This window comes from Poecilia latipinna, unplaced genomic scaffold, assembly GCF_001443285.1.
Source record: "Poecilia latipinna isolate Pla-1442-1.1 unplaced genomic scaffold, P_latipinna-1.0 Scaffold149, whole genome shotgun sequence".
In the NCBI taxonomy this organism is placed as follows: Eukaryota; Metazoa; Chordata; class Actinopteri; order Cyprinodontiformes; family Poeciliidae; genus Poecilia; species Poecilia latipinna.
In genome coordinates, this window is record NW_015112765.1 from 332,232 (window position 1) to 345,159 (window position 12,928).

The 12,928-nt window shown below is 39.8% G+C and overlaps 1 protein-coding gene across 6 annotated transcripts in view; it reads right to left on the reverse strand.

Annotated features, from left to right (window-relative positions):
* Window positions 1-6,353: 6,353 nt before the first annotated feature.
* The window catches only part of nwd2 (NACHT and WD repeat domain containing 2), a 55,288-nt gene continuing 48,713 nt past the window's right edge, over window positions 6,354-12,928 (reverse strand). For all 6 annotated transcript variants that reach the window (XM_015029295.1, XM_015029292.1, XM_015029294.1 and 3 more), the window contains one exon: window positions 6,354-12,627. In XM_015029295.1, the coding sequence (XP_014884781.1) occupies window positions 8,731-12,627 (3,897 nt within the window). In that variant the 3' untranslated portion in view covers window positions 6,354-8,730. The remainder of the gene's footprint in view (window positions 12,628-12,928) is intronic.

The window sequence follows — 12,928 nt, forward strand, 5'->3', positions numbered from 1 at the left end:
ATTTTTGTCGATACTTATGTTAATTGCTTATTATCATGAAATAACAGTTTCTCAGACAGCGAGAAATAAGAGGTATGTGCCTTTTCTCTTCCTCCAACACAGCAGTTCAAGTACTGAACTCAAGATACTGGTGGACCGATGATAAATCTGCATCCTGATCCTCAGTTATAAGCGTGAGACCTGGTTCATGACTAAATGAAGGAACTCTTGGATGCAAAGAACTTAAATGAACTAACTCCTTAAAGTGGGTAAGCTAACCTTCAGAGATAGGGCAGCAACATCTGTTATCCAAGGAGAGCTTAAAGTAGAGTCACCACTCTTTTGCTTTCCAAGGAGTCGGTGGATGTTTGAGGTTTTTGATCAAGACTCTGTTTGCCAGGTTTCTGGTCTCTGAACGTCCCTTGGGGAAAAAAAAAAAAAGAGAGTTTTGTGGAGCAGAAAGATGTCTGCGAATCTCCTCTGGATCTTTTACCTCTGTGACTCGATCAAATGAAAAGAAGCTAACGGATGTATGAATCCAAAACTAAAATGATGTAAGCTTCTTCCCGGGTTTTTTGACCAAGAGCTAAACTCAGAGTCTGGCAGCAAAATGTAAAAATAGAAGCAAGTGAAGTTTGTTTCTGATTTTATTAATACAAATATGCAAAAGGCTTTGTCATCAACTGAGAAAGTCCCATTGAAAAGTATAACCTCTTCTTCCAGGCAGTCCTGGTTTTGAATATCCATGTTAGTTTCACATTATCTTTGTTTTGTTTTTTTTAAATCCTGAGGCAAGGTATTTTTTGATCTGATAGTCCAAGTGTCATTGTGTAAATACAGTCCATTCGCCCACATACCTCTAATCTCGCTCTACCCCAGTCCTGACTAATACCCAAACTGCGCAGGACTTCCTGTTTGACCTCGTAACCCGCGTCCAGCATGACGCAGCTTAACCTGAGCCTCCTTTCCTTCAGTCACCACAGAGGGTCATATGACTCGGCTGTGATTAAAGAGGAAAAATAGCTCTCTACAACTGGCTCACCATAGTCAGCTCTACTTGGCCTAGCTGCACGTTTTCAAAATGTTATTTTAACCCAAATGTTAAATGTTATTTTATGTGACTTGAGTTAAATTTGGCCAGTTTGTGCACTTTAGGGAGAATTTTCTCTTTTTCTAATACAGATTTTCAAGTCTTTTTTAAATAAATATAGCAACTAGCATCTGTTTTTCATTTTTTTGTGCCGCTCAGTATCAGTGAAAAATATATATATATTTTTTTTTTTGCAATTTAATTTCAATTTGTTTTTCTTTTTACTTTTCCATACATTTCACATATTGCAATCTCATTACGGTCTCTTGTTTGTCTGTCAAGAAACTTTAATACAACTTTAATCAACCACTTTGCATACATGGGAAGGAATTTTTGTTTTTAATTTCAACATCGCACAAATAATAATAATAAAAAAATAATTCTACGATTATATGACAAAATTTTTTTCTTTTTTTTAATGTGTGACTGAAGTTAATTGTGGCGTTTGTAAAAAATAAATGAGGAAAAAAAAATTATTTACAGTTAACAGCTATTTTTGTGACAAAGGGACACAGGTGGAACAAAACATATTTGAACCCTTGGGAGTTAAAATGACGCTAGAAAAGAAAGGAGAAAGAAAACTCAGGGAGAAATATTTACATTTAGAGGAATCACAGTTCAAAAGCTAAGTATTTTTAAAAGATTAAACAGTTAATGCAATGGAAAAATAATTAAAATGATCAGATCTAAGTTTTCTGATAGTTTTATCAGATCTAAGGAGTAGTGACACTAATAGAAATCTTATTTACAGTGCAGACATCTGGGTTGTTTTCTGTGACGTACCAGACAAGAAGTCGGTCTGAGCTTGACACAGTTCTGAAAAATCTGGTTTCAGTGTTTCCACATGAACCATGCGATGTTGTCCTAATAGCAGAAACAAACACATGATTGCATGCAGGTTGACAGTGATTACAAGCTTTTATTGTCTTTTTGTTTCAGGGAATTAGTTCTGTATAGGTGTGTTTTAAGTGTGGTGATGAATGAATCACAATTCTTTTCAGAGTCACATTGTCATTTAAGGCACATCTTTCCTCCTCTGACCGCGGCTGACAGTAAGGCAGCCAACATCCAGTCGGAGACGAAAAAATATGACAATGTGGAATATGAAATGTGAAGCAGAGGCAACTTGGACATTTCAAACGGCGTGGAGACCTACTGACTTCGGCCTTTTCTTTGTTTTTTTTGTTTTTTTTTAGAAGGCTTTCGGGGTTTTTTTTGCAAAAAGTATTCTGTGAAGAATGGAAGTAGGACACAGATGAATGGAAGGCAGAAAAGCATGGATAATATAGGTCATACCTGTTTGCTAAACATCAGGAAGTCTGTGTGCTAATATTAGCTTAAGGTTGGTCAGGAGACGGTCTCCTCTGATTCATCATTCAGCAAGTGTTTGGACAGCTTCAGTGAGCATAAATGTAGTTTTATTTGACAGTTTTTATTAATTGCAGGGTTGGAGGAGACTGGTTGATATTTCCCGTGGGTGAGAGGCGGGGGAAAACAGACACAAACAGGACAAGTTCCTGTGCATTGCCGAAAATCCCTCTATGAAATATGAAAGTGAGTCAGGTTTGGTTTTAAATGTGAATGAACAAGGAAAGTCTTCTTAAAGCGAAGACCTCTTGTAATGTACAACTTTATTTTTTTTACCTGAAACTGAGACAGATCTTACCAAACACAAGCATCTCTCCTCCCAGCATACTTCTTAGGAATTAGGTCAAGGCCCACGGGTAGCCATCTTTTTCTGAGGTCTGGCCTTGCTGCAGTGGGGCGGGGGAATGCAGAAAGACGACACAACAGGGATGGAATCAGTCCTGGTTTTCACAGATGAAATATATTGACGCTTTGTAATATTATACTTCTTCGGCACATAGAGGCTAAAACCGCCTAATCATGCCCGGTGGATTTGTTGAGCCAGATATGGAGGGCGAAAGGTAAATAAGGGTGACTCAGTCTTTCTCATAACACAAAATACAGGTTACAGGTGAGCACAATGACTACAAAAACCTTCTGGCTCATGGAATTAACGCCGCCGACAAGAAAGCGGCTATTTTAAGCCTGGGTAAATAAAGTCACACTGTACAAAGTGTTTGACCCGTGTTCGACAAACAACCGGTGTAATTACATGGCTGCGTGGCTCTGCAGGTGGAATGTGCTCGCCACAGTGAAGCTCTCGCCGCCCGCAACAGCCGTGAGCTCACCATCGATACAGCGAGAGGCGTGGCAGAGGCCCCGGGCCTGCAGCCAACCTGCGGTTGTCGTGGCAACAGAGCATACACACACACACACACCCACCCACTTTAGCCGCACGCCCTCATTAGCGTGCCGCCGCTGGGAAATTAAAGTGGTAGCGACAAAGCAACAGGGTCCTGTCGGCCAATCATAGCTGGAGCGTCGGTGGCTTTACTCTGCGAGCTTGTTGTGCTCGGCGCAGGTCAGCGTGAAGGTGTGCGGCTCATGCATCGTCTAATTATCGTGACGCGCTGTCAGCCGGCGTTGCAGGACTGTTCACCACGGTTGTCTGGCATTGGGTACCGAGCGCAGGAGGGCAATTTACTGGCCCATCAAATCATTTTACAGCTCTGTTCTGTCTGTTCAAAGATGTTGACAGTGTTTGTGTTTTCTCATTGCCACTTTGCTTTCAGAGCAGTCAGACCTTTCAAAGCGGTGTTGATCGATCTCACCCAGCCCTCTGAAGTCGTTTCGGACTTGTTGTATGGTGTTTGTAGGGGACAAGAGGAGGGCCAAAGAGGAGCTGTGCAGATTAATAAAACATTAGCAGGGGATAAGCAGTGTATGCAATGAATCACAGTCCTGACACAGGACCAGAGGAATGAATCGTCGCCACGTTGTCAGCTAATACCTCTTTGGAGGTTGATTTGTTTGTGTCAGAATACTATTTTCTGCCTGTCGGAATTTGTTAACGTTGTTCTTTTGTCTAGATTCATCAAAAGAAATAGTTCTGTCCTAACTATGCACCCATTTGCACCCACATAGGGGATTTTATGACTGAGTAACTCCATTTAAAAGCTAACTTTAGCCTGAGCTCTTTAGCTCACAACTAGCATCGTGATTGAGAGCTGAACACTCGTAATTTTTAATAATAGCTCTCTTTCACTTTACTTTATGAGAATGGAAAATTTTTCAAGTAATGTGGCCTTGGAAGTAAAACATATTCTCATAATGAAAGACTGGAAGAATATGTGGCTGCCAAGTAGCACATTTTAAAGAAAAGAAAAAAAATCAATTTCAAATGAGAATTAGAATATTCCACACCGAATTGAACACAATTAGCGTTGAAAGCAAAAGAAATGTGCAAGAGCAACGTGGAGGCAAAAAGTGAACCATTTTATTACAGTAAAATGTTTCATACAAACAATGCATACACACTAGGTTCATATTGCTTCAGACATAAGTTTCTTTTCTGTTTTATTTACAGTTAAACAACTCTGTAACAAAATGTAAGTACAACATTTATGAAAATATAAATCTCTAAACAGGTACATCAGTCCTGACAATAAAAAGAATACCATAGAAACATTCATTACCAGTATGCCAACTATAAGTTGCAAACATGTAAGTTGTTGAAAGTCATTCAAGTTACATAACATAATACATAATAGTACCATTTACTGGCTTCCATATGGACACATTCAAATATACTCTTAAACTGGCATTCCGATATATTTTTTGTAGGAGGACTCTTTTAGACTTTTTAGCAAAGATAGCACATTTTCTCTTAACATAACCACAGTCGAACACTTCAACAGTTTGGTAACAATATAATTACAGTACAAGCCTTATAAAACAAGTGAGACAGTCATGAAATAAAAATAACCGATAATTAAAACTTTGGCAAGTACATAACTGAATCTCTTTCTGTTTTTTTTTTTTTTTTTTTAACTCTTGAGTTAGCAGGAAATGTTAAAGCTCGGTGCTTTTACCCCGTTTGAAATTTTCCCAAGGGCCATTCAAAACTGGTAAACTTATATTAGGATGGTATAGCCCTTACAAAGTGGTTGTAAGTGGTTGAAATTGTGTGTTTTTTTAATATATATTTTAAATAAGGAATATTTGATTAATCAGAGATCAAAATAAAATTTAATTTAAGGATATGTAATCGCCTCAGAAATCCCCAAACTGTGTAGATTGTCTGCAGATCTTTATTTCAGCCTGTATCAGGTCTACCGACCGACCAGAATGTCCGTATGTATACACTACATGCTCCGTACATGTGCTATTGTTTGGCATACCTTTGAGCATATAAACACCAGCGTGTATAAGACACATTTGTTCATGTTTCTTTTCATAACAAAGCATGCACTTTGTGTTTTACTGTCTCTTAAGTACGGTGCTGGACGTGGTTATAGTAGGCATGGGCCGGTGTGAAACTCTGATGGTACAATAAACCTGGGCAGAAATCATGGGTTTAAAACTAATGCTTAAAACAAACTCATAAAATCTAGGGTGACTTTAATTTAAAAACATACCATAAGTATGAAAATGCTATATTAATCTTTCAATATATCAAGTATTTTGATGGACACATACTCTAAAGAACAGTCTTTAGGGTAATTAGGCCATTAAAGGAATTTACAACCAATAGATATATTCATTTTTTATTAATATTTATATATTTCAGTTTTGAATGCAGTTTTAAATTCAAATTCAATCTCAAGCATTCAACTGACATTTATCTTTGTGTCGTGTTAAACATTAGGGAGCTAAGCCAGTTTTGAAGTATTTGTAGAAAAAATCTAAAAGGTAAAGAAGCTAAAATTATACATACATTTGCACAAAATGTCGTTGCGATTAATATGTATATTTTATCTTTGGCTTTTTGTAAAGTAATGTTGCCAGCTTGTGGTTTATTTCACATGGTAATTCCTAATGTTTATTAGAGTGGTGGGCGCCATATTTTAGCAAGAGTAGAAGTTTTAAGGTTTCCTTTCCTTTGTCACTAGGTGGTCAAACACAAGAGAAAACACTGCATGATAAAAATGTTCACTTCCCAAATCAAGGGTTTTCCAAAAATCATAATATATTCATTGGAAAATATATAATTTTCCAATGGAATATATATAATTCCAATATAATATGATATAAATATATCTTAATTGCTCATTTTTAACACTTAAAGCATGAAATAACATAAAAATACACTTTTCTTGAATGAAAATGGCACCTTATTAGCAACTCGGATAAATAATGAAGGGGGTATAACTTTTGCTAAATAGATCATCCATGCAGCAAACATGAATGAGCCCCAAAGAAGTGAGCTGGCTGAAAACAGTTTTTACCTTAAATGTGACACAATGAAAGTCTCGGATTCCCATATTTCAATTGTTTCATAACAACTGGAAAAAAAAAACAAAAACAAAAAAAACAACAAACCCGAGGGAGGACAACACAACACAACACAGTTCATGCCACAGGTCGAGCAGACAGCTTAAGCAGGGAGTAAACAGCCAGACCATTAAGCCTATCACAGATGTTTTTGTGAATATAAAGTTTACCAAATAAGATAAGGCTTTTTTTTTTTTTACATGTTTTATTTTTATTTTTAGTACCCTCTGTTAATTCATTTACATAACTGTAGTGTAGGTGAAACACTGAAGTAGACCTCCACTATTGCTGCATGACTTGCTAATTTACAGTAGACTATTCTGATCAAAGTTTTTGGGAAGAACATGTTGATGCATACCTGTGAACACCAGTACTTGTCTGAACCAGAACAGAAATTGCAACTGAGTGGTGCTAAATAAATAAATAAATAAATAAATAAATAAATAAATAAATAAATAAATAAATAATCTCCAGAGGGCATCAGTTTAACAGGTGTCCAAGGTTCTGCTTGCAGGCAACATTTCTCCTGGCTTTCTCTAACTGACTAGGTAAATTTTCACATACATTTTCACTTTATGAACTTTGAAAAACAAGACTGGTGCTACTGTGCCCTTTGTGCCAGTTGTCTTGCCTTGTATTGTTGCATGGTGCCAATTGTATTGATGTTTGAGTTTGGCATTCCTAAAGTTATTATTAGGTAACTTTCTGTTGCATTCTTCTCTGCCTTGTGCTATTTTTTTTTAACATTTTACACATTTCTCAATTTCAAATACAGAAATATAACTGTTGTGAGCTACGATATTGGACATAATTGAAAAGGAAAGGTTTTTAAAACTACGTTCCTTAAAATGAGAGACCGGCCCATGCCTAGACACAACATAAAAACTGGAATCTATTTCAGAACAAAATGACATATTCTGTTATGTTATATTTTAGATATTTTATACAAGAACTATGAAGCCTGTGCCACTTTTTGTAAAGCTGTGAAGATTTTTTATAATTATAAGTCTAGGCAATTCGTTAAAAATGTACTAATCTGTGCTCAGATGTTCACAAACACACTTTTTTTTGCTAGGACTAAACCTTTTTTCCCCCCACATTTGCAAAATTATATTACAATAGAGACTTAATCTCAAAAAGCTTGTTTAGATGTCTCCATCTTCCATTCTTTAGGTATTCTTCTGTAATACTGTAATATATATACATCTGTAAACTGAGTCAATAATTGCTTTAAAAGAAAAATCTAAAACATTTTTTGTAATTCATATATTTCTGCTGAATAAATATAACTATCTCACAAACCACTCCTAAAGTGCATCCACCTATCGACTAAACCTCTAAATATGCTCACTTGGCCAAGTTTTTAATGTAAAACTCATTCTGTCCTTTTATAATGGACAAACAGACTCCACAGAACTTAAAGCAAGTACACAGGTTAAGGCGTTAATGTGCGTGGTGCTATGCTACACTGTATGCTCAATAGTGGTGTTCCCCATAAAGACGACCTGCACGCGAACTGATGGAACAGCAGGTAAACCTATATTAAAATCTATGTAAACAGTTCCAAAAACTATAAAGCAATCAATCCTCAGAGTTGCGTTGCAGTTCTCTCCTGATGTTGACTGGGTTTCAGTAGAATCGGCATCAGATGCAATTAATATACAACAGTGTGTGTACTATGTTTACAAAGTCCCTGCAATTTCGTTAATTTTGTGATCTGCACGTGATGAGCAATTTTTTATTTTATTTTTATTTCCAGGCACTCACTTTGATTGCATTAAGCACAACGTAACATTTTTAAGGAGTTGCACAAATTGCAGCAGCCAAAATGAGATATGTTCTGTACATTTGTTCATCCTTTTTGTACAGTACCACCTGATATTAATACAAACATGGATGTACTCTTTTAGGAATGACATTATGGCTTAATGTTTATGAAGAAAAGAAAATAACAGAGGTGGCTAACAAACTGTGGACACAAAAGATCACTGGGTTGGAAACGAGACATTTTGGTACGAATTTTGTTCTTCAAATGCAAAAGGACACATAATGGTAAACTAATACAGAATATACTTTTTTTTGTTTTGCAAAACAGAACATTTTTTCTAACAGTCTTCATGTTTAAAACTAACAGAAAGTGTATCATATGTTGGAAGTAAGTAATACATCATTTGAGTGCAGCGTTAAAATTGTCAACCCAATAACTACCCACAGGGCTGACATCTGCAGCTGAATCACGTGGCTGTAAACAAGAATCAACTGCAACCCCAGAGATTCCTACCTCTTTCCCCCTGTCTCCTGTCTTAACTCCCCCCAAACTCTCACTGCAGCAGTTCAGCCTTCTTTGTAGGTGTTGTCGACTCACCTTCTCCTGAGTCTGACACATTAATGGGGCTGTCCCTTGAGAAGACTTCCGTCGATTCCCTCCAGATGCAGTCGGCAACGGACTTGAATGAATGGTTGCCACATTTGGGGCGCACCTTCTGTGAAGCGTTGTTGACAATCTGTCGGCTGTTGGAGGTGGCTATCTTTATCTTAAGGGCGGCGTCCACGCGGTCCACAACCGTGTATGTGCCAATGCTACCATCCTCGAAGCCGATGATGATGTTTAGTGCACGCTGGGACAGGGACAGGAAGGTGGGAGTTTTGTAAAGTGAGCATGTGCCGATGCTCTTGCCATCGGCAAGACGCATTACGATCAAATTGGACACCACACCGGCCTCGTCATCCTCATCACAGTTGCGGAAACAAACATACACAAGGTAGCGGCCGTCTCTTGATAATTTCTGACGCCAGATAATACCGGCTGCATGGACAAGCCGTAGCTTTCCGCTGTGAAGATCCAGGACGTTAATGTTCTCATCACCTTTGGAGACTATTCCTAACTTTCCATTGGGTGAGATTTGAAAATCTTCGAGATTTTTAAGGAAGTTGGCCGGCAACTGGACTCTCCTGCAGACTGACTCGTCTGCCACACTCCAGATGAAGACTGTTTCTGTGGACGTGATAAAGACCGCACAATCTGGACAGTCTGGAATGAGTTTGAAGTTGACAATAGTAATGCCATCATCGCAGACAAATTTCTTTGATACACTGCCTGACCACAGACTCACAGCAAGCAGTTTGTTCTTGGAAGTGCCCACCAGGAAAGTGTTTGCTGTAGTGATAAGTGCATTCTGGAGGCTGACTAAAATGTTGCAGACTTTGTGCCCAGTAGCCAGTCTCCAGACTCTTGAGGCATTCTGCTCACAGAGAGAAACCACAAACTGGTCATTGTGGGTGATCAGCAGCTGTGAGATTCTCTGTCCGTTTATGCGGAAGATGTTTTCTCCGGTGTTGGTTTGCCAGATATACTGACTGGACTTGTCGTCCGAAGTCACCATGAGATCCCCTGAGGAGGTGAGGACACAGTTCTCCACCATGCCCTCGTGTTTGAAGACCGTCTCAATAAACCCGGTGTTAAAGTTCCACTTGTGGACTGCCTCTGAGCCGTCCATGGTGAATACATAGTCCTCTCGCCCAGTCAGCTGTAGCGTCTGGATTTTCCTGCCTGTTTTATCAATGTTAGACATGGCTGTGATTATATCAATGTCCCAGACAGACAAAACGCCGCTGCTGGCTACAGAAAGAAGTAGGTTGTGGTGGGCTGATTTTATGAGTTTCACAATAGCTCCTGAGATCTCAATCAGGCTGGCCATGCACTGCCCACTGTCTCTCCTCCAGACAAAAATAGATGAAGTATTCTCCATTGAGGCAACAATGCTTTGCCCGTTTTTGGAGAGAACAGCAGCAACAAATCGCTCACTACGTTTAGCTTTGAATTTCTCCAGCATTTTCCATACTTTTGTATCCAGAACCTCAATACTACTGGCCTTGCAAATGAGAATGGAACGCTGATCTTCAGATAATTCAATACCCACAACTTCGCTTTCATCCCCCCTGCAATCGTAATCCTCCATCAGCTTCGGGTTGGTTATCTCTTTGGTGTTCCACACTGACAGACTTCCCTCATTGTCAATCATTACCATTTGGTTAAGAGTGTCCAGTACAAGGATAGACTTGACAAACCCCCCAGAGAACTCTGATGTCACAGTGGACAACTTTTCTCCATTTCCTAGATGAAAGACTGATGTTGTGTTCAGGTACTGGCCACAAAAGGCGTACATGCCATCTGGCGAGCATTGGACACAGGTTACTTCATACCAGCAATGGAACTGGTAGAGGGGCCAGCCGTAAACAAGGTCAATAACACTGACATCCTTACTAGCCTCAAGCCACGCAAGTGCATGGTGGGTGGAAAGGGTAAAACCGTTTATGAAAGCAACTCCCCCAGCAACACCACTGTGCTTTGACCCCTTAATTTCAACCTCTGATAAAAGGCAGGATTTGTGATTATCATAGATGAGCAGAGTATTTTTGGTTGTGGCAACCACCAGGTACTTCTCATCGGTGGTTAGCCTGATTCCCAGCACGACAGATCTGGCTGTGTCAATCTGCCGAAGAAGCTGTCTGCTTTCTACATCCCAGGTGCTGATAGATCCATCTTCCAGTGCTACAAGGACTATGTTTGGGGCTAGAGTGGGTAAAATCTCCACGATCTGTATGTAACTGGAACAAAGAGGAAGTCTCTCTGGACTGTAGGTTACGTCCATAGAGGAGTGGAGAGGCACAATAGAGCAGTACTTGGGACCATCTTTGTCACACTCCAGGAGAAGGTGTCTGAGCTTAGGCAGGGAGGTGACAACTGGCAGAAGCCTTTGCTGCAGTTCTGCAGACAGTGATGCAGGGTTCTTTAGTACTTTCACCTTAATGCTACGGAGAGTGGTGGCCAGAAATTTTAGCTCCTTTTCTTGGCTGCAGGTGTAAGCAAGATCAATATCTGTTATAGCCTTATCAAACTGACCAATCTTGATCATTGTGTAAAGCCAGCTGAAGTTCATAATGACACCAAACATGAGATCGTCTGTCCGGCCACTCCTGGTCAGGTGGTACACCAGCTCTGTCATCTTTCTGTGATTGACGAAGAAGATGTCAGGCTCCAGTAGGTTGCACTGGAACACCCAAGGCTGTTCAGGAGTCTGTCTGTCGTATGAGTATTTATCAGAGGACGTTTTTTCATGTGACTGTTGATGATGAGGGTTCTTGTGGTGTGAAATATTCAGGGAAGTGAAATGGTTATTGTCATAGGTAAAGATCTTCTTCCTCCCTCCTGACCATGCTCCTAGGAAGTACTCAGCCAGGAGGCTGTGCATTTGATGTACATCCTCCTCATTGCTGAGGTAGAGTTTCTGGGCGATGAGATGTAGGTGCCTGTTGGCCCAGACCATCAGTGTGACATTTCGCACCTGCCGCTCAACCAGATAGCCTTCAAGCTCTTCTTTGAGTTTAGCAACTAGGTCGTAGGAAATCCTTAGTGGATTTTTAAGGTAACTTGGTACTATGACGTCTCCAAGAACAATGTTATCAAGAGATAGGATGTCTTCTAACTCAACCTCCGTTAGCCCTGCCTTTGCCATGGTGACATATCCTAATGCCCTGAAGACAAATCGTTGGCCCAGCTTGTTCTCCACAGAATAGAAGAGCTGCTCAATGCTTTCGTGTACTGTTGAGCACAGAGACTTGTCATCGACATCTTTGTGAGACCTCCAATGAACTACTTCTCTGTAGATGAGGTTGACAAACATGGGTAAAGTACACTTGGCAAGTGCCTCATTGACATAGATCTGTTGGCCTGACGTTACCTTCCTCTTCACCCCGAGCAGCTGCTGCTTTAACATTTGGCTGCAGACCTTTCGGTCTCGCTGGATTAACTCCACATAGTACCTCTCATCATGAATGAGATGACGCAGCTTCTGCAGGATACCATGTTTGTTGGGCAGTGTTGATACAACTATGCGGACAGTGCGAGGCAGGTGTACGGGAAGCCACCACAGCTTACGGGCCTCGTCAGCGTCAGAGAGTTGCTCCATGGCATCCAGGACAATGACAAGGGGCCTGTGGAAGGATGACTCCCCAAGGAGGTTGATTAGAAGCTCCCTCATCTCCTGAATCTTGTTAGGCAAGAAGTGAATCAGGCAGCGGTAGTTTATTGCAATCTGCTCACAGATGCTCTGGAGAAGGGTTCGTAGGTCGGTGGAGAGCTGGCTAGAGCCAATAAATCGGACGATGACCACTGGATCTGTTTCTGGACCCATCTCTTTTTGAAGCCATGTGTAGGCCTGGGAAAATAAGGAATAGCACAAACATAGTCAAAATGGTTTCATAAAATAAATGTACATGCCAGGGTTAAAACCAAATTTTCTGAAAGCTGAACCTTTTCTGACATTGGAAGGTCCTTTTAGAATTTCTGTTAATCAAAACTGAAAACTGAAACCAAAACTGAAAAATGAATTTGATTAAATACTTTTATGACAGAGGTTTTTACCACAGCAAAAAATAAGATATTCAATATTCTAGTTCAGATAACTTTGTTTACCTTAACCTTATTGTTTTCTTATATTCTGCTCATTGTGGTATTAT